Source organism: Mizuhopecten yessoensis, unplaced genomic scaffold (genome assembly GCF_002113885.1).
Source record: "Mizuhopecten yessoensis strain PY_sf001 unplaced genomic scaffold, ASM211388v2 scaffold5859, whole genome shotgun sequence".
In the NCBI taxonomy this organism is placed as follows: Eukaryota; Metazoa; Mollusca; class Bivalvia; order Pectinida; family Pectinidae; genus Mizuhopecten; species Mizuhopecten yessoensis.
Window position 1 is genome coordinate 18,916 of NW_018406259.1, and position 21,632 is coordinate 40,547.

At 35.9% G+C, this 21,632-nt stretch overlaps 1 protein-coding gene across 1 annotated transcript; it reads left to right on the forward strand.

Moving 5' to 3' along the window:
- The first annotated feature begins 1,288 nt into the window (after positions 1-1,288).
- On the forward strand, positions 1,289-20,096 carry LOC110451165 (glutamate dehydrogenase, mitochondrial-like). Its single transcript, XM_021499029.1, has 12 exons — positions 1,289-1,776; positions 6,850-7,050; positions 8,256-8,342; positions 9,934-10,022; positions 10,573-10,671; positions 11,259-11,396; positions 12,809-12,946; positions 14,694-14,774; positions 15,134-15,257; positions 16,571-16,662; positions 17,726-17,788; positions 18,734-20,096. Exons 1-12 carry the CDS (start codon positions 1,395-1,397, stop codon positions 18,851-18,853), a joined length of 1,614 nt encoding a protein of 537 aa, XP_021354704.1. The 5' UTR covers positions 1,289-1,394; the 3' UTR covers positions 18,854-20,096.
- The last annotated feature ends 1,536 nt before the right edge of the window (positions 20,097-21,632 follow it).

Sequence of the window (21,632 nt, forward strand, 5' to 3'; positions counted from 1 at the left end):
ATACCGTCACATCCACCCCAGACCAATTTATACTCCACCTGGGTTGTTGGAGTTGTGTGGGCAGGAGAAAAACACTTTCTCTGAATATCCATGCTTACGACGACTTCGGGGATCGCACCCCGGTCGCCTGCGTGGAAGGCCGGAGTCCTAACCACTCGACCAATCAGCCCAAAAAGATAGTTCTAAGTTGAGAAAAAGCAAGCTGTTTATCTCTGAGGATATGTATTAAGTTTTACCGAGACAAACACAAATGTATTTTGTCTAGGACAGTGTTTTCACCACCTAGTGGAAGAGGCGAAGTTTATCTTCTGTATGAGTTTGGAGCATGATAAATGGACAGGTCTATGATTTCCGGATTGACGGAGTCGACATTTTGAAATTATTAGTAACCGTTGCGCATATAAAAAGTTAATCAGATAAAAAAAAAAAAAAAAAAAACCAATCAAATCAAGAATTCTGGTGATGGGGAAACTATTTTCGCAACAGGAGAGAGAGAGAGATGAAGAGTTGTTTTCTTAGATATTTTGATTAATCAGCTGACTTTTTTCTTATGTTCTTTCTGATGTTCAAATCGTTGGAAATATTAGACTCTGCTTTGACCAATGTTACAATGATCATGTGTAATCATCAATTTTGATTACAAATGTTGAATAGTGTTTTAGATAGGCAATCTAAGCTAAATGTGACAAAGGTGGAATATTCCATCACATCGAAGTATTATCAACTTGATAATAGTTAGATCAAGAACTTTTTTAATGCTATTTTGTCGTTGAACAAGAGTTAAAACTAGGATTGCACCAGAAACCGGAACCGACTACGTTACACCACGGAATTGTGGTTACACTTATTCAAATTAAAGTCGAAAAAGCGCCCATTCATCCTTCTCAGACCTACTGCACAATATGAGCAGCACACCCCTTAGGGTCAGCTTCTGTCCAGGAAGATGATGATGATGATGATGATGATGATGATAAAAAGCTTTGGTTGCTAGGCCTGTTAACAGGTCATCATGAACACGTCACACCACACTAGTTGGGAATCTCACGCTGCCACATGCAACTTGTGATTCCTTTCAGAAAAAAAAGGCATCTTAATGCACCCAACCCTGTTTCTCTGTTTATTATATATCATAATTCAATTAGGATGTTGAACGAACCCCTGTGTTCGAACTTATATGTTATACTTTACAAGACCCTGGGTCTTGCGTGTGGGCGAAGCAGGATATCATGCGCGCTATTTGATTGGTTCGTAGCCGACACACCTTCCACGACTCCCTTTTTCTCGACCAATGAAAATCGGTGTTACAACGGATTTGTTTAAGGTTAGCAAACAGTGTTACAAGGACATTCGTGGAAGAAATAGTCGACTGGTATTTTCTTCAATATACAGGAACCATGTATCGACGTGTGGCGAGTGAAGTTTGCAAGACATTGCCCAGATTGAGTAATGGAACTGCAAGTAGAATTGCTGGAGTGACCGCTATCAGACCATACTCCGATGATCATGCTGCTTTGGACAAATTGTCATTCTCTGAAACTGTCGATAGATTTTTCGACAAAGCAGCTGATTTGGTTGAAGATAAATTAGCCGATACCATGAAGGGAAGACTAACAATGGAAGAAAAAAAGAGAAAAGTGAGGGGCATATTGAAAATGATCAAACCGTGTAACCATATGATTGAATTAACTTTCCCTATCCGTCGTGACAACGGAGAGTTTGAAATCATTGAAGCGTGGCGTGCACAGCACAGTCAACATCGCACACCGTGTAAAGGAGGTAAGCAGTGGTGTAATTTTATTATTTTGCATACCAGAGAATAATGTTCATTCCTCCTGCATATTTTTTATTTTGTATAAAGTCGTCCGTACCATAAAATGGACATTGAAAAATATACCAAAGGGAGATAACTCGACCAGATAATTCAGCTGTTCCCTAGGCCTATATATGACTACTAGTACACGTCAACTTTGAGGACGTTTTCTTATCGAACAGTTACACTAATTAATCTTGGTGTATGGGCAAAACTATAAAACATTTTTACAGTCAGAACTGTACTGGTGCAGTCTCGCGCTGTTTACTTGTAGCAGTTTTGCAGTTTGCACTTGTTAACATGCTGTTAGTGCTATTGCCATCCTTCAGCTAAGTTCATCTTTAAAGCTTCCCTATTTTAGAGAAAGATTGGGATTTTTTTCGCTTATGTTTAAAATATTTTTGAAAAAAAAATGAATGCCTTCATCTTGCTTCTTGACCAGTTTCAATTAATTCATTGTATAGAAAGTTCTGCATAACCCCATACCACTTCCAAAAACTGTGTATATGCTGCTTATTGCAATTGCAACTGGGCTTTTTTCGGCAAGACTTAAGCTTTGATAAATCTTTTCTTAAAAGAAAATTGTACTTGTGAGACTTTAATAAAAAAAATAATAAAGATGAAAAAACCTCAAATCATAATCAACAAACAGAGTTCCGAGTAAAAATTCAGCAGGACTAGACTCGGTTTCAAACCCTGGTCCTAAGGTTGTTACAGTATCACTCTAACTGACTAAGCTACTTGGTAATGGAAGCGCCCTGGCCCAACTGTGCTTACAGTTATTTATAAAACAAATTTAAGGAGAGGTAAATCCTAAGAAAAACCACAGTGCAGCAGGACAGAGACCATGAGAACATTTTCGTGTCAAAAAGGGGTCATTCAAGATTTTGGCTTTCACTTTTTCTTCCATGGTAAATTTGAAATATCAGTAAGTTGGCCATTCACCTATAAAACTTATTTTTGACAATGCTAGAGCAAGTACCAAGTATTTTTGAATTAAGCTGGAGTGGCAGCCTCCTTCTGAAAGCATGCATATCAATTGGGTTTGGGTATGTCTGTGTATTTCTTTTTGTGGCTAGCAAATTATTGTGCCTCTTTTTCTGTATATCTGTACAAAAGGATCACTCAGAGCTACAGCAAATGTGCTTTCTCATAGGTATCTCATAGGTAAGACTTCAATGGAAAGCCTGTACGTGGCTTGTAGTGATGTTATTAATCTGCATTTTGTTAATTGATCGGTTGATGATGGAGTGTGTGAAGAATGGCAAACATTGTATGAAATTAAATGTATCTAGACGTCTAGTGAAGTCTAATTGTCGCAATAGTATTAATTAATATTTACACATCGTAGATTAAAAGGACAGATAAAATTTGTGTGCATGATCTTTCCAGTGCACGTTTAACCTATTTTTAAAAATATTCAAACTTTTGGCATTAACCATTTCAGCTGATAAATTGTTCCAATTTGTGACTACACGATTGTTGAAAATGTTCTTGTTGGTGTTTAAGCGGCATTGATTTGTTTCTTCAAGAGCTTTAGCTGGTGACCTCTAGTTGCCGGATAGGTTTTGACTCAGTAAATAATATCGACTTGTCAATATGATTATTATTTAAAATTAATAAATAAACAAAAGGTGACGGTCAAAATTATGCAAACCCTCAAGCTCATGGCAAACTATTATGAAAAATAATCATAAACCTGATAAAATATTTGGTTTGGTAATATTTGATTCAAATGCAATTATTGATTGGGTTTTAGGTGTACACACATACTATGCTGTCCTGACGGCAATGACAATCCAGGGCTATTACTAACTCGCCCCATTCAATGTCACCTACATGACCTGAAACTAAATGAATATTGTGCATGTTATAAACGTCATTCGTAATATAAGTTTTGTTTTAAAATGTTTTGTAGATAATACCAACAAAAGCATGCAGACAATGGTACAAATCCAAAAAACATATTGCTGTTAGTTTGATTAACAATAAACTCATTCTCATTCTAAACATGGGACACTACGTGGGTTTGTAAGCAGACAACTTATGCATACACATACAAAAACTTCATACGAATGGTTAATCCTAAAATCAGTAAACCCAAAGTGCTCTTAAATTTCATTTTAGCATCAATGTTTCTGAATAGGTCAACACTCATTTGATTTTCTGTTTTGAATTCATATGACTCTAAAAGCTGCTAGTGTATTTAATACACTATGTATACACATGTACAGTAGACTAAAAGAAATCTTGCTTTCTGATGAGAAATAGTCAATCAGTTATCATGAATGGATGATCGAGTATTTCCATTCTCCTGTAAAATGTATAAACTTCTAATGTTAATCTTGACATCAGTACCAATAGTTCCGGGACAAAAATGTCAATAAATAATCTGTTATTTGAGCAGCTACAGTGTAGCTTCAAATAGATTAAAAAAGTGAATTGCAATGACTGATAATATTAATCTGACAGCTCTATACATATTACAGCATGTGTTGTAATCCCCTTATGAATTTAAAGCAAAAAATGGAGGGGACACCAAACATTTAAATTGTTATGCTTGTGACTGAAATTGTAAAAAATAAATGCCAATACCACAATACTGTGTCTCAGCTTATCATAAACTATATGTGTAAATCTGGCCTGTGTACAGAATCTGTGTACTCTGTACTGCCCATTCTGTTTGATCTAGACACTGTTTATATGACGAGTTGATGTCCTCACCCAGGTAGGCCAGGGCTAACATGTAAAAGCCTGCTTAGCTTAACAAGGAATGAAGATCTTTCATTTGGTTTCAAAAATACAAGATGAACTGAAAACTGAAATTTAATGTTTACAATTTTACGTGACCACCTCAAGACAAGAAGCACAAAAAATGGTTTTTAAAATTTTAATTTGAAAAATAAAGTTAACAACTTGTTTGGCTACCAGTCTTTAACAGCTGAGTCAGTGACTTGTGGCTATCATCTAAATAATCAGCAAGGCTGTCTGCTCAGGTCACCAGAATCAGTATGTAACTCATAACGGAATAATGGGATGTATGTTGTGTCAAGTATTATTTACTGATTATTATTTGGCCTTCAGTCATACTACTTCTAGATAATTATATAACAAGTAAATAAGATGCCCAATCCACCTCATGTCAGTCATTGGAATTCTTTATAAAAGCAATATTTCACAATATTACAACAATACTTGAAAGGTGACAATCATTTCATAAGAGGCCATCCCTATTAAGCAATACTCGTTATTTATTTAAATGAATTAAAAGAGAACCATCAATTAAGTTAAGGTATATTATTACCATTATCAATATGAGATTTTTGTTCAGTTCATTTTCCAAAGACATAAACAACAGTATTCCATATAAATCACATCTTGTGATGTATCTAAGAGAATTATAGTTGTTCAAAAATTGTGGTACTTGAAATGAAAACAAAATCAGCAGGAGATAAGCTCAGAGTCAGTTTAATGCTTTTATTACACTGTGCTTATGTTGTTATCCAGGAATTATAGATGCACAGCATCAAAATAAGAGATGAATACCCTGACAAGGGAAGTAACTCAGAGCCAGGAAAGCCGATTTTTTTACTTCATTATCCATATAGAAAGACCAACATTTTCTCATTCCGTTAAAGCACTCTGATATTGATCACCATCTGTATAAAGTCCTCTGAGATGACAAAGTGTAAAAAGAAAAATGGAAGTACATGCAGATATAATGCTGAATGGTTATAGCAGTATGTACTGCGGTTAGGGTGTATGACTGAGTGACACACCAACCTTTGATACTGTGTGCTATATATGTTGGTAAGATGTAGGAATGTTGGTAGAAGTACTTCCCACACATGTGTGTGATTACTTATGTGTACAGCTGTGAAATACTGATACTATTAAGTACCAAAGTGGATAAGCTATAGCTTATTACAGGGGAATGTGAGAGTGTGAATCTCTCCACATCTTCATACATATGGTGAAGGCCACACATCAATACCTAGTCATTTGGGACTGTTAGCTGTAGTACTAGTGTAGAAGAATGTAAAATAGAAACACAAGTCAGAGATATACATTACCACATTGATCACTTTTTATAGTAAAAAGGAAATTCAAAATTATTTCATGTATATATCTATTTTCTTCATTAAAACTTGTTTTTGTCTTTTAGCAAGTTGTATCGGAGATACGGGTGCCCTATAGTAATCACTCTGTCTGACTGACTGTCTGTCTGTCTGTCTGTCCGTCCACAAATTTTGTTCCTGGCTGATAACTTTGGTATTTATTGACCGATGTACATGAAACTTAGTCAAGATGTTCAGTTCACAAAAATACACATTGATGTAAAAAGTCAAGGTCAAAGGTCAAGGTCATTCGGTTCAAATGTCAAGGTCAAATTTTGCATCTTTTTACTGATGAACATTTTGTTATGACGTGATGAAGCAAAGTTGATCAGAATTAAACAAGGAGTCAACCTGACCAAATGTCAAGGTCATTGGGTCAAAGGTCAAGGTTTAATTTTGCATCTTTTCACTGGTGAACATTTTGGTATGACACTTTGAAGCAATGTTGCTCAGAATTAAACAAGTAGTCAACTGACCAAAGCTCAAGGTCATCGGGTCAGGGGTCAAGGTCAAATTTTGTAGCTTTTCACTAAGGAGCATTTAATGACATTATAAAGCAGAAGTTGATAAAAATACCCTCCTTCTACAGACAATTCACATGCTACATGAAATATTGAAGAATAGTAATAGACTAATGGTTCTATGAAACATACTGAAATTAACCGCCTTCTTTGTGATGGATATATGCATGCATGCACCTTGTAATGTTATAAAAACCATGAATGTATTAATAAATCATCTATTAATCAGGAAGATTATACATATCAATGAAAGTTGAACAATTGAATGCCAGGGAAAACTTACCATTTTTAAAGGTGAAGAAATGCCTAGATAGTAACAAAACAGCAAACTAGCTATTTATTGGGTGATTTAAAATTGTAACAGGAGTCAATTTGTAATGACTTTGTGTGTTTGTTACAGGTATCCGTTACAGCCCTCTTGTGAATGTTGATGAGGTACGTGCCCTTGCCTCACTGATGACATACAAGTGTGCTGTGGTGGATGTGCCATTTGGAGGGGCCAAAGCTGGGGTGAAGATTAACCCTGCAGACTACTCTGAAAGGGAGCTGGAAAAGATCACTCGGCGCCTGGCAATGGAACTAGCAAAGAAAGGATTCATAGGTTAAAGTCTACATTTATCCTTTACCATAGACTGGAATTCAGTCTTTTTAAAACAGTCATTGCAATCAACTAGTCTCATCCAATCAGCTGAATTTTAGCTCACCTGGCATGAAGGCCTGTTAGCTCATATCTGGTATGATGTGGCATACATTGATCAACATATTCTTTGAAAAGCTTCTTTGTAAGAACTGGAAGACTAAGGGCCATATTAAGCCAGTAGCTACCTGGGATGGATTGCAATAAAGTCTCCTAAAATAAATGACCTTGACCTGCATTTTGATATCTCAATTTCTCCGATACAAGGCCAGAGTCATCAAACTTCTTATACAGATATTTTTTCAGCGGAACTACAACATCTTGTTACATGTAGGTCACTGCGACCTATATTCTTTTGCTTCTCTGAAATTTGGCACCTCAAATATAAACTCTGATCATGAAGGATTAAAGATAAATATTGATATTGCTTTGGTATGATAAAATGTGATGTCTGATAAGGGTTAAGTGAATTAAAATCAATTAAAACCAGAGATTTAATGAAATGTGAGAAAAACATTGGATGAAAGCCCACAATGTCTGGCTGGTATCATTGTTTCTGAAGCATTCTCTAAACAGCAAATCTTAAAAATAATTACTGTGAAGATTTGCTATGCATAGACTCCTTTAACAGACTTTAAGTTTTCTGTCTAATGTTGTAGTAAACACATTTTTGTCATTTATTTCATTTACCACCAATATGTGTTAGATACGTTTATAATGCTTAACATATGAATGTAGTAATTTAGACTTCTTACTGATGTTTTAACAAGAAACAATTTTCTTTCCATATGGAAACAGTTCCTTAGGTGCAAGTGTTATTTTCATATGAGGATAATCCTAAAAATATACAGGAAGACATTTAAGGGTATATATTGTTGCCGCATTTAAGGGTATATTTTGTTGCCATGCTGGTTTGAAGTGGAGTAGAGTACAGACTGGTGCATTTGCTTCGTATTTACCTGAAATATGTTGATGTACCATTTATCTATTATATGGTATTTTTGTATACAGAAAACCTCCTTAATTTAATAAACAACTTTTACGGAATTCATGCGGTCTTGTGAATGCCGTTTTTTAAGTCAAACAAGAGAGTATCAATAATTTACACAATAATGTAAGATGTCTCTTCATTATTGAGAGTTTGAATTAAAATCTGGTTGTCATTGTAGGGCCTGGTATTGATGTACCAGCACCTGACATGGGTACAGGAGAGAGGGAGATGAGCTGGATAGCTGACACGTACGCCAACACGATAGGTCTGTATACCAGAGTACATACACCAACACAATAGGTCTAGATACCAAAATACATATACCAACACCACAGGTCTGTATACCACAGTACATACACCAACACAAAAGGTCTAGATACCAAAATACATATACCAACACCACAGGTCTGTATACCACAGTACATACACCAACACAATAGGTCTAGATACCAAAATACATATACCAACACCACAGGTCTGTATACCACAGTACATACACCAACACAATAGGTCTAGATACCAAAATACATATACCAACACCACAGGTCTGTATACCACAGTACATACACCAACACAATAGGTCTAGATACCAAAATACATATACCAACACCACAGGTCTGTATACCACAGTACATACACCAACACAAAAGGTCTAGATACCAAAATACATATACCAACACCACAGGTCTGTATACCACAGTACATACACCAACACAATAGGTCTAGATACCAAAATACATATACCAACACCACAGGTCTGTATACCACAGTACATACACCAACACAAAAGGTCTAGATACCAAAATACATATACCAACACCACAGGTCTGTATACCACAGTACATACACCAACACAATAGGTCTAGATACCAAAATACATATACCAACACCACAGGTCTGTATACCACAGTACATACACCAACACAAAAGGTCTAGATACCAAAATACATATACCAACACCACAGGTCTGTATACCACAGTACATACACCAACACAATAGGTCTAGATACCAAAATACATATACCAACACCACAGGTCTGTATACCACAGTACATACACCAACACAAAAGGTCTAGATACCAAAATACATATACCAACACCACAGGTCTGTATACCACAGTACATACACCAACACAATAGGTCTAGATACCAAAATACATATACCAACACCACAGGTCTGTATACCACAGTACATACACCAACACAAAAGGTCTAGATACCAAAATACATATACCAACACCACAGGTCTGTATACCACAGTACATACACCAACACAATAGGTCTAGATACCAAAATACATATACCAACACCACAGGTCTGTATACCACAGTACATACACCAACACAAAAGGTCTAGATACCAAAATACATATACCAACACCACAGGTCTGTATACCACAGTACATACACCAACACAATAGGTCTAGATACCAAAATACATATACCAACACCACAGGTCTGTATACCACAGTACATACACCAACACAAAAGGTCTAGATACCAAAATACATATACCAACACCACAGGTCTGTATACCACAGTACATACACCAACACAATAGGTCTAGATACCAAAATACATATACCAACACCACAGGTCCAACTTACACACAATTTGAAATGGTCACAATAACAGCACTCAAATAATATTTCCTTTACATGTTTAAAGTAACTTTTATCAAAGTGTAAAAAAAAAAAGGATATAATGGAAATCAAAAATTTTGCTTTAACAATTATGTCAATATTCATATATATATATATCTAAAAATGAAAACATGTATGAGTTGTTAGAATGTTATGTTATTCCTTTAAGTTCTGATTCATATCTCTACATTGACATGATCTTTGTGAATTTTAGGATACCTTGACATCAACGCTCATGCCTGCATCACTGGTAAACCCATCACACAAGGTGGCATCCACGGTCGTATCTCGGCCACAGGCCGGGTAGGTCTCAATATATGTTTCTTTGAAGTGTATCTCTTAGGTGTATCAAAGTTATGGTAGGTCTTCCCTAGTATCAGTTAGTGATCCATCTGGGTACCATTTCCGAAATTCCGGTGGTTATGCTCCTTTACGTCCTCTGCTCCCCTGAAATATGTCATGACAGGTATCAGTCCAGAGATTGGTCAGTTGTTTTTTACCTGAAAGCAATCAAATAGCTAGCTATGTTGTGTAAATTTTGCCATGACACTCCAGAGATGCAGAGAGCATCAGTGAGCGTAACCCTGGAACTCTATCAGAGGATGTCTGGATCAAAGCCATCATGTTTTGTATAAATGTACTCCTATCTAGATTTCGATGGACACTCATATACTATATATATATATATATGTAACATTAAATCTACTATTTTGCCATGTGTAATGTCTGAAAAAAAGAAACATTATTTACAAAACTTTTGCCAAACAATATTACATACAATATTATCCTTCTTTCTCAAACTTAGGTTGTGTTGACATTTACCTTTACTATCTGCCTTTATACTATTTTACAGGGAGTGTACCATGGTATCCAGAACTTTGTGAACGAAGCAAGCTACATGAGTATGATTGGTCTCACTCCTGGCTTTGGGGACAAAACCTTCATTGTCCAGGTACATATTCAACTAGATAAGAAGTCACAATGTGACCATTTTCTGTCTACAATACAACATATACTTAACAAATAGTGCAGGGGCCCTGTTCAATTGCAACATTGGCTGATAGACTAAGCCTTCGGACGTGTTAATGATGATGCAGTGATAGCTATAAAACTATGTTTGTCCTGGAAGCTGTTTGTTTATGGGGAACAACCGGTACATTTGTTTTTAAATGTAACGTTTTGAGGTATAAATCCTGGTAGATCTGCAAATGTTTATGCAGGCTTTGCAAGGCTTTGTCAAGGCTTGCCTGAAAGCAGCATCAGATTACTTGGTCCAACCCTATTTCGTAAACGAACAACTCTTGTCCAGCCGGTTAAACTGTTTGGATCGCGATAATTGAATACCGCCCTGATTTCATGGTTTTTTTTAAACCTCTCCAACCATTTAGAATGTAACAAAATTTGCCCATGTGTTTTAATATTGCCTTTTTAGTTTTACTTTTTTCTTATAATCTTGATTAAGTAGAGTTGATTTCAGATTCATTCTATGCTTTTAAGGTACACATTAGGGTTTACTTTAATTTACCGTCAATATTTTAGGGTTTAGGCAATGTCGGTCTGCACACAATGAGGTACCTCGACAGAGCCGGAGCCAAGTGTATTGGTATCATTGAGAAAGATGGCAGCATCTACAACAGGGATGGTATCAGTCCACGTGATATGGAAGACTACAAGATTGTAAGTAAAAAATCTGGATATGAAATATTTGCTTTCTCCCTGTGCAGTCTCAATATGTTTAGGGTTCTGTGTCAGTGGTATACATAAGGGTATTTATTTTTAGTATCAACTTGTCGTGGGATTCATTTTACTAATAGGGTATTAGTGTCTGGTGTGAATATCAATGTCTTGGATATTCATTAGAGTATTTAGTGTATGTGGTAAACTTAACATATTCAGTGTCTGGGGTATTCTTTATAATATTTGGTATTTTTGTGTCGCCTGCAACGCCTTTCAAATTTTGTACGGTAATTCTAGAAGCAATGATGTTCAACATATATAACAGGTTTTTCTGTCGAGTTTCAACTTTCTGCGTTTTGGAATATTACACTTGACATAGCAATGCTGTTCATCGTTTTTGTCATTAAATTTTGCTTGTTTACGCAATAACTCAAGCCAAAACACTTCCCACTAAAAGCGCTGAGCAGGCGACAGACACATCCACTCCTGTGGAATTCTTGTTCATTTTAAGTCTTCATTTTTGAACGCAAACAAGTAATGAGTGTCTTAGATTTACATTCGATGATACTGATTTACTTGCAGAGACAGGTCTTAGGTATTTACTGATATAGCATTTGGCTGAAAATTCCATGGAAAAAATCAATTCATTTATATCTTCATTACTGTGTAGATATATTCAGTTGTTATATCTTCAGTTTCAAGTTCAGATGAAGTAATGGCAGAATAAATGGTTGGTTTGTACACCTTAGTTGCATACAATATTTACTTAACTACACAATCTGTGTCATTTTTGTTTGAAAATCTTACTTAATAAAAGCAGCTAAGGGCAGAACTGCATTGAGTACTCCATTCAAAGTGTATGGTGTTACTTCAAAATATGTAATAAATAGAAAATTAATGGTTTTCCCCTTGAATACCATATATATTTCAATGATATAGCAGAATGCGCCAATATATTCACACTAGTGCTTCAAATTTGTGAAAAATAACGATATTCCGCCATACGCATGAAATATATATGGTGTTTCCCTAATATTCCCTCTTTATAACTGGTATTAGGTGTTTGATTGCTGGTATGGGTTATTAGATTATACTGTCACAAACAACCTACTTATCAGTCTACGATATTGCAGTAGTTTGGTTTGGTTTGTTTGGGTTTTACGTCCTATTAACAGCTATGGTCATTTAAGGATGTGCCAGGTTTTGGTGGTGGAGGAAAGCCGGAGTTCCCAGAGAAAAAACATCCGCCTACGGCCAGTACCTGGTAACTGCCCCACATAGGCCTCGAACCTGCGACCCAGTGGTGGAGGGCTGGTGGTAGCAGAATGTCAGATGCCGTAACCACTTGGCCACCGCGGCCCCCGTATAGCAATAGCCAAACAATAAATCGTAACAATGACACATCTTTACAGGACAATGGCACGATCATCGGCTTCCCGGGAGCCTCAGTCTATGAAGGTGACCTGATGTTGGAGAAGTGCGACATCTTGGTGCCAGCTGCCAGTGAGAAACAACTCACCAGTGAAAATGCTTATCAAATCCAAGCAAAGGTAAATATAATGACAATACTTAGGTCAAGGCATCTGTGCAATAATAAATCATTATCTCTCATTTCGGATGTACTGGTAATTATAATGGTTTTATCTGTGTATCTTTCTTTCGTGGTTTGAAGTCATTTACATTGTTTTGTGGTACAAACTTTCATGGATACCCCCATACAAACAAACAGTAGTCAAGTATATCCATTTAATTTGTTGTATTTATTTTGGGGTTCCATAGCAAGCATGAAAACCACAAATGTTTTTACACAGCCCACATTTCTTGTTGTACAGCATTTGTTGAACTTCTCTGTTATGATAAGAAATAAATATCTCCTACCTGTATAACAACTATTTACATTCATGTTAAAATTTGAATAATAAATAGAAATGCAGCAAATACGTGTGCAACTTAACTAATGCCATTTCACACATCCTGGCTGAGAAAACCTATCAATATTGCAAAGTAGTTTGAAGCTTTCAGGACAACTTACAGAGCAGAGGGTTTTATTAGCTCACCTGGCCCGAAGGACCAAGTGAGCTTATGCTATGGTGCAGCGTCCGGCATCCAGCGTCAATATTTTACTATAAACAACTTCTTCTTAATAACCAAAATGCCCTGGATGATGATATTTGGCCAGTAGCATGCTGGGATGAAGGGCTACCAAGTTTGTTCAAATGAATGACCTTCATCCATTTTCAAGGTCACATGGGTCAATTGTCTTAAAAATTCTTTAAACAACTTCTTCTGAATAACTAAGAGGCCTAGGATAATGATATTTAACCAGTAGCATGCTGGGATAAAGGGATACCAAGTTTGTTCAAATGAATGACCTTGAAGTATATCCAAGGTCACAGGGGTCAAATATCTTTAAAAAAAACAAAAAAACTTCTTCTCCATAACCCAAAAACCTAGGATGATGATATTTGACCAGTAGCATGCTGGGATAAAGGGCAACCAAGTTTGTTCAAATGAATAACCTTTACTTATATTCAAGGTCACAGGGGTAAAATATGTTTAAAAGCTTTAAACAGCTTCTTCTGAATAACCAAGAGGCCAAAGATAATGATATTTGGCCAGTAACATGCTGGGATAAAGGGCTACCAAGTTTGTCCAAATGAATAACCATTACATATTTTCAAGGTCACAGGGGCCAAATATGTTTAAAACCTTTAAACAACGTCTTCTCAATAAGCAAAACGCCAAGGGTGATGATATTTGGTCATGAACATGAAGGATGAAGGGCTACCAAGTTTGTTCAAATGAATGACCTTCGCCCATATTCAAGGTCACAGCGGTCAATATTTGTTTAAATCTTTAAATGACTTGTTCTGTATAGCTATGAACTCTGTTCAACCAAATGTCCTTGTTCGACATTTTAGGTTACAGGCGTCATATGTTTAAATCTTTTAATAGGTTCTTATGAATCAAACACTGATATTCTGCCTGTAGCTGTATTTTAGTCCACTTTTAAGATTACAAGTGTGAGATTAATACCAGGTGAGCAATTCAGGCCCAATGGGCCTCTTGTTAAAAGATTTTTTTACCTTGTTTAGATTAAACTAAGATTCATCATATGTCAGTTGTTTGCTATTCTACTGAAAAAATAAAATACTCTTCCCTGCTTGTAATAAATGGACAGCGATCGATTGTCCTTATCGTTTTTTGAAACAGTCAACACATAATTGTGATTAGTTGTCAGTATGCAGTAAAATAATTCCATGAAATTGCTTTATATTTCCATGGTGCTTTTTACAGATTATTGCTGAGGGTGCCAATGGCCCAACAACTATGGGGGCGGACAAAATCTTCCAGGAGAGGAATGTGCTAGTTATCCCAGTGAGTGCCTTTTGATTGTATTCTTTAAACCATATCTTGTCAAGCAATAATTTTGATGATGCATGTGTCAGGTTTTTTTCTCCATTAATTCTCAAACCCTGACTCAACAACAAACTGTGTTAAAAGTAATGATGTCTTCAGTGTGAAGACTTGGGGAAAATGAGCAAAGAGCGTTGTGGATTGAGACTGGATCTGTTGCTGAAGACCAGCTAGTTCAGTTGGTAGAGTGCCAATCTTGAGTTTCAGATCACAGATCTAAATACATTATATCTGTGCGGTCCCTCAAATTTTGCCTGTTCTATTTAATGTTGCTGGTCTACTTTGGTACGTCCATCCTTACAACTCTTCTCCCCTTACAGGATTTATACATCAATGCTGGAGGTGTAACGGTGTCCTACTTCGAGTGGCTCAAAAATCTAAACCATGTGAGCTATGGACGACTCACCTTCAAGTATGAGAAAGATTCAAACTACTTCCTTCTCCGTAAGTATTCAAATTTTGAATGTTTGTTGCTTTTTTTTTTTTGTGCGAAACATTTAAGGGAAATTTGTTATGATATATTCAATTGCAAGAAACAATGTTACCGGTGACAGGGGATAAGAAGTTTACCTTGCATATGTACAAGCACCAGTGTTGTGTTACTGGTTAATTTATGTAATTACATACAGTTAATTTGGTACTGGTTAAATATGTTACATACAGGCTGACAGATGTATTTACATAGGTATTCTGTTATTGGGTGAAATATGCATTTACACACAGGTAGTCAGCTTTCAGTTACTTTTTTAATACCAATAACATGTTGGGTGCCAACCCAAAAAGGAAGTTCCTGGAAAATGAAATTTTCAGAAGCTTACCTCTATATCAGACAATTATTAAGATCATGCATCAGAGATGTGGGTGCCCTGAAGTAATTACTGTGTCGGTCTGTTCATTCACACTCTCATTTCCAAAAATTATCCAAGTATCCAGAAACTGTCCAATGGTACAATGTTTTATGTGGATGTGCAGTAAGTTTTGATAAATCCTTTGATCATAGGAGGAGGGGTTCAAGCTACAAAAAGTATGTTGTATTTGCCTTTCTGACCTGCTAGTGTTGATTTTGGTGGTAAATTGTATTTGGTTGTACCAAGAGTTGTTCGTTTATGAAATAAGGTCGGACCTAGTAGTCAGATGCTGTTTTCAGGCGAGCCTTTGCAAAGCTTTGCATTGCCTGCATAAACTTTTGCAGGTCTGACAGGATTTATACCAAATATATTACATTTAATAACACACCAACTAGTTGTTCCCCATAAACAAACGGGCCCCTAGTGAATATTCAGGCTGGCTGCTGGTCAAGGTCATCATGAGACATTTCTGACTGGCTGAGATATACATGTCTATAAGTTTGGTTTTATTTGTACTTAGAAGATAGTCTACAAAGTGAATAAGGGCATATTATTCAGATCCCATAATTTAAGATGGCCACATCTGATAGGCCAAGAACTTTCTGGTGTTAATTTCTTTAGGTCTGTTTTTGTTCATACTTGGTGGTAAACAGTACTTGCTGATTACATATATATTTAATGCCTTCTTACCCATATTACAAATTAAAAGATGATAGGTGTTGTTTCTTCTTTGCTATTAAAGAGTATATATATGGTCTGGCACACAATGGACCCTCGCTGATGTGTCATTGTACATGTACTAGTTAAAATTTAAAATACCTTCATATATTTGCCTGCAAATACTTGCTCTTATTCATATGGTTATGTTTGTTTACCATCTGATTTTCTTTTTTTCTTTTTCTACAACAGAAAGTGTCCAAAACTCTCTGGAAAGGAAATTTGGGAAAGTTGGAGGATCAATCCCTATCAATGCTTCTGATGAATTTGAGAAGAGAATCCATGTAAGTGGGGAGTCTGATTGCCATATATAAGTAAAAAAAAATAGGTATATCATTATGTTACCATCAAAGACTTGTACTCTTTAAGAGAGTTTACACACAAGGAAGGCTAGGTTAGTTTGTGGGTGACATAGGCTTTCATGGTTCAAAACTGATTGTTGTCCAACTTATTGATAACACTCAGGTCACTGAATTATTAGAAGTAAAGGATAGACAATACAGGTAACTCATTATGCAAAGCACATGCATCATGTATAAGGTAGTCTGTAACCCATATGATATCATGCTTCATGGAGAAATCTTTGTTTCCTTTGAGATGTTCCTATGCAGTATCTTTAAATATTACTAAGATTAGCTGGCATAGTTTTGACAGTTTAAAAGTATTCATTCTATGTAACTAAGCCATCATGCCATTCATTTTTTCTTAATGGTATTTTGTGTTAGTTTTTAGGTCACCTGAGCTTTAGCTCAAGTGACCTATTGCTATCCGTTTTCGTCCGTCGTCGTCCGTTAACATTTTACATTTCAAACTTAAAGTCAAGTTCTGCTGGGCCGATTGAACTGAAAGTTGGTAGGAATGATCGCCTCATGGTCCTGACAAAGTGTTGTTATTTTTCGGGTCAATCAGAAATACAATTTGGCTGCCATGGCCGCTATTTTGCTACTAAGTTCTAATAGGCCGATCTCACTTAAAATTGGTCTAGGAATGATCAGCTCATGGTCCTGACAAAGTTAAGTTAACATTATACTATTTTTTACTCAAATTGGTACATACTTCAACAACAAAAATAAATACTATAGACTCAGGTGACCGTTAAGGCCCATGGGCCTCTTGTTAATAATTTGTATACCTACTTAAATATACTTGTTAACTAGTATTTCAAGCACTGCACCAGAGTTCAAAGGGCACAATTCTTGTAAACTTGCAATCTCATATTGGGTCAGTACTTGTGTCTGGAAATATATTAAGTATAACGACTTGTTACACTTGCCTGAGTGGAATAGGGAGATTTTATGTAATACATGTAACATGAAAAATAAATATGCAAAACTGTTTATTTTTTAGGGTGCTTCTGAAAAGGACATTGTACACTCTGGCTTGGAATATACAATGGAAAGATCTGCAAGGGTAGGTATAGTGAATGACTAAGGTAGCAGTGTACAGTAGAAATGGCTTGACCCTAAAAATAAAGGGCATGTCTCAGATAAACATAGATAGTGAATTCAACCTGCACAACACACCTACATATATACACATATTTATAAACTACATTTTGATTTCATTTTGTTTAGAAGACTGATTGTTTTTTTCAAAAACTGTTTTCCCCAGATTTGGGACTTGTGAAAACCATGGTTACCACATCAGGAAACACCAAAAATGCAAAAAAACGTTTTTAACCCAAAATTTGACCCCCGCATGTAAACTTTTTCTTAAAAACCCATCTGAAATTAAATACCGCCTACTCGGTAACAAAAATACTCACGTTTAAGCATAGGTCATTCCGGTGGATTTTTCACAATATTAACACATGTGCTGAGCACAAAAATAGACTACATGAAAAGCTAGCTTTTGTTGTGGAGACACAGATTTGTAAATGCCCAAAACTGTAGTCTCAAACCAAATTCGATTTTTCTTTTTTAAATATGAAGCCCACATCATCCACTTCATCATGTATATGCCAATTTTAGTGCTGATTTTTTTTTTGAAATGTTGATGCATGTTATATTTCAGGGGTTATTCATTGTATAAAAATATCACCAATGGCCATTGTACGCTACTGTACACTGCTACCTAAGAAACAAATACAGAAACTTATACTGCAAGTACAAACGTTGCACTGAAGAGATGTTGCTTCATTTGACTATTTGCACTATCTACCTGAAAAGTTCTGTTTGTTCATAATTTGATTTTAATTTCTCTTCAAAGTTTTGGTATTCTTTAGTTGAACAGCTGTATCTAGACCACACAAAGTGGAAAAAGGTTAACTGATGTAACGGACCTTTAGATGTAGTCTTGATCAGACAGTAAAATAATGAAAGCACTTGAAGTTGATGATTGTGTGTTGTTTTACAGAACATTATGAGGACAGCTATGAAGTACAACCTCGGCCTGGATCTGCGGACAGCAGCCTTCATCACATCCATTGAGAAAATCTTCAAAGTATATGAAGAGGCTGGCCTCACCTTCACATAGAGCTACTCGGGACAGTTTTTATTTTATCCTGTGATATCTTGTGATACACTATCAGGGCTGAGGAAGGAATGATTAAATAAACTTTTTGCAATTAAATATGAGTTTAGTAGAGGAGAAACTTTACAATTTTGTCCGTTTTTATGATAAAATGAGAATATTTTAGCGGGGAGAAAGTTTAAAAGCTGAACAGTTTGCACCTTATTAAATTTATCTATTGCTTATTATTATAGCAGGGGGAAATTTACTTCATTTTAGATCTGTAGAAACTGCTAGTTTATGCATTATGTTGGTTATTTATCTCTGTACTTAATCCCATTAGATGAGTACAATGTTCATACTTTGATATTAGTATGAAATACAGGTATTTTGGACTGTGGAAATGTATGTTTTTAGTTAGGGATATATGTACTGTGGAGCCTTTTATGGCCAGAAAACTGCCGGACTGTTCCATTTAAATTCATGTTCCTAATGCATTTATTGGTAGTGCTGGTTGTTGGTTATTCTAGACACTCAACAAGGGTTCAGTGTAAGTTAGTATGTATAATAGTGAAGTGAGGTGTAGATGTGTTAACATGTTTGAGTACATGTGTATTCAAAATATATGTGCTGAACAGCTTTCTAATATGAAAATTTGGAGTGTCTTTGAAGTAAAAATGTTCTTATTAAACAAATGAGATCAGTAGGCCAGTATAATATGCCAAAACAAACACAATTCACAAACACCATCATTCTCTCTAGCCTTTTTCTACAAGATTTCCGATGGTAGATTATATCAATCCATTCCATGCAGACCTACATGGGTCTTTGGTCATCAGCCTTTGTTCATCATGCTGTTTGGCTGAAAGAATATCATGCTTGAGGTTCAAAGTTGAGATGAGGTTGAAGTGTAGCTTGTGACATGTTGATTTAGTGCTGTTTTTCTCACCTGTGTTATTTTGATGGTGTACACATAGTGCTTTCTTCAAGTTTGTTTTGAGTCAGTTTTTTCTACTCCACATATAAACTGCACAGTATTTTGTGTCAGTAATACCACAGACAGCATATATATAAGCTCCTTGCATTTATCTGTACTTTTTCTTTTATACTTCTCGTGGTATTGTTAATTGTTTGACATATGCCATTATTCATTAGATTAAGTACAAAGAATGAGAACCTGTGCATCTATTATCCACACAACTTTAAATGTAGATATTTGTACTTTCAATAACTATGAACGTGCAAAATAAAATTTCGTTTAAATAAACCTTCTTTTGCTTATTTCTGCACCATATACATGTGTATACAATCTTAAAACTTATCTTTGATTTTTCGACAGTGGGCACATTTGATTGAAGTAAACCTGCTGAATCAAGGGAGACAGAAAAGAAGGAATTTCTTAATGATTCTTGCAATAGGAGTGCAAGAGCTTTTAATATTACTGGTGCATTCTTATCAATTTCCTTAAGCCCTTAGTGTTAATCTACCAGATTCAGCAATCACAATTGGATACAAATCATATCAATTCTAACAGGCAAAGTATCCCAAAACCTGTTTATTAGAAAAAGAACAAGAGGACCAATGGGCCTGAATCGCTCACCTGGTATTAATCTCACACTTGTTATCTTAAAAGTGGACTAAATACAACTACAGGCAGAATATCAGCGTTTGATTCATAAGAACCTATTCAAAGATTTAAACATATGATGCCCGTGACCTTGAATGTCGAACAAGGACATTAGGTTGAACAGAGTTTATAGTCTTCCAACCATGCATGCTTCTAGCAAAATATCATTACCCTGTACCTTTTGGTTATACAGAACAAATCATAATTATAGATTTAAACATATATTGACCACTGTGACCTTGAATATTGGCGAAGGTCATTCATTTGAACAAACTTGGTAGCCCTTCATCCCAGCATGTTACTGGTCAAATATCATCACCCTAGCTGTCTCGGTTATTAGCTCACCGGCTCGAAGGGCAAGTGAGCTTATGTCATGGTGCAGCGTCCGTCCGTCCTGGTCCGTCAACTTTTCCTTTAAACAACTTCTTCTAAAGAATTAAAAGGCATAAAATTATAATATTTGGCTGGTGACTTCCTGGGATAGAGCTCACCAAAATTTGCGAATGAAAATGATCTCAACCTACTTTAGAGGTCAACAACATTTTAATGGATTTGTTCTTAAGGAATGGATTCATAACATTTGGCTGGTAGGGTTTTGGAATAGAGCTAACCAATTTGAGAAGGAAAATGACATTGACCTACTTACAAGGTCACAGGGAAAAATATGTCAAGCAACTTCTGAAGAAGAATCAAGAAGCATAGAATCTTATAATAATATTTGACTGGTAGTTTCAACAGATGGAGCCAACAAAGTTTGAGAGGGAAATATTTTTAGTGCAATATAATATTTAATGAGAATATTTTGTTATGACTGCTTAAATATTTAGGTGAGCGATACAGGCCCTCTTAGGCTCTTGTTCAGAAGAAGTTGTTAAAGGTTTTAAATATGTTTGACCCCTGTGACCTTGAATATAAGTCAGGGTCATGTATTTGAACAAACTTAGTAGCCCTTTATCCCAGCATGTTACTGGCCAAATATCATCACCCTAGGCCTCTTGGTTATTCAGAAGAATTTGTTTAAAGATTTTAACATATTTGACCCCTGGGACCTTGAAAATGGATGAAGGTCATTTATTTGAACAAACTTGGTAGCCCTGCATCACAGCATGCTTCTGGCCAAATATCATCACCCTAGGCCTTTTGGTTACTGAGAAGAAGTTGTTTAAAGTAAAAAGT

Excerpts from the sequence above, each read along its gene's own strand:
- LOC110451165 (XM_021499029.1), top strand. The coding sequence starts at position 1,395 with ATGTATCGACGTGTGGCGAGTGAAGTTTGCAAGACATTGCCCAGATTG. Across the intron at positions 7,051-8,255 it reads AGCAAAGAAAGGATTCATAG|GGCCTGGTATTGATGTACCA; the intron begins GTTAAAGTCTAC and ends TTGTCATTGTAG. Across the intron at positions 12,947-14,693 it reads CTTATCAAATCCAAGCAAAG|ATTATTGCTGAGGGTGCCAA; the intron begins GTAAATATAATG and ends TGCTTTTTACAG.